The 842-nt window shown below is 56.4% G+C and overlaps 1 protein-coding gene across 1 annotated transcript in view; it reads right to left on the bottom strand.

The window, feature by feature from the left end:
- Positions 1–3: 3 nt before the first annotated feature.
- LOC111653008 (dolichyl pyrophosphate Glc1Man9GlcNAc2 alpha-1,3-glucosyltransferase-like) overlaps positions 4–842 on the bottom strand; it is a gene marked incomplete at its 3' end in the record, with an annotated part of 3,641 nt that continues 2,802 nt past the window's right edge. Inside the window, exons 6-9 of the mRNA XM_087173238.1 lie at positions 666–833; positions 431–551; positions 181–320; positions 4–89 (exon numbers count right to left, since the gene is read on the bottom strand). Of these exons, the coding sequence (XP_087029364.1) occupies positions 4–89; positions 181–320; positions 431–551; positions 666–833 (515 nt within the window). The remainder of the gene's footprint in view (positions 90–180; positions 321–430; positions 552–665; positions 834–842) is intronic.

Raw genomic sequence — 842 nt, 5'->3', positions numbered from 1 at the left:
AACATAAAGGAGCCCAGAGCGCAGAGCAGCAGGCAGCGCAGGAAACCCCGAGCGCCGCAAGGACGCCACCAGACAGACGCCACGGCCGGCTTCAGACAGAGAGAGGGAGAGAGAGAGAGGTTAAAACATCAACACTTCCTTTGACCTTTGACCTCTCAGTCTCTGTTTGTCGTGACTCACCAGGATGGAGAGCAGGGTGCAGACGAGTGTGACGGAGGGAGAGACGGAGGGGAGGACCGAGTGCTGAAACTCCTGAACCAGCCCGCCCGTCATGGAGGCTTTGGGAAGCTCCGCCTCCTCCAGCAGCTTCAGACGAACACCTGAGCAGGTGGAGGACACAGAGCGACACGTGACTACGACTAGCCGATGCAGAATCAATCAGTCTAAAGTTCGATACCCAGCCGGGCACTATGAGGAGGCGGAGTCTAACCGAGCATCGCCAAGCTTTTGTCCAGCACGTTGTAGAGGGCCCAGATGTTGGGGGCCCAGTAGGCGTGACAGAGGCCCCTCTTAAAGGGGAAGAGACGGGACACGACCTGAGGGAGTTGACCCTGGAGTAAACACACGCCATCAGGTGTTGAGGTGTTGAGGTGTTAAAGTGTTGAGGTGTTGAGGTGTTGAGGTGTTGTGAGGTGTTGAGGTGTTCAGGTGTTTGTGACACTCACCATGACGATGAAGGGGCCGAAGGACAGAGCGCAGGCGGAGGTCACGATGGAGCCCAGAGCCAGCAGACGGAGCGGACTGAAACTCCTCCACCTGACTGAACCATCTGAAAAACAGTCACTGTGGTTACTGTTACTATGGCGATGTTCTGCCGTAGACACAGATACGAACTGGGTTCT

This window comes from Seriola lalandi, unplaced genomic scaffold, assembly GCF_002814215.2.
Source record: "Seriola lalandi dorsalis isolate HSWRI2012SDOR001 ecotype SW California unplaced genomic scaffold, Sedor1 jcf7180002054137, whole genome shotgun sequence".
NCBI classification, from domain to species: Eukaryota; Metazoa; Chordata; class Actinopteri; order Carangiformes; family Carangidae; genus Seriola; species Seriola lalandi.
This window is presented reverse-complemented; position numbering and strand designations above follow the sequence as displayed.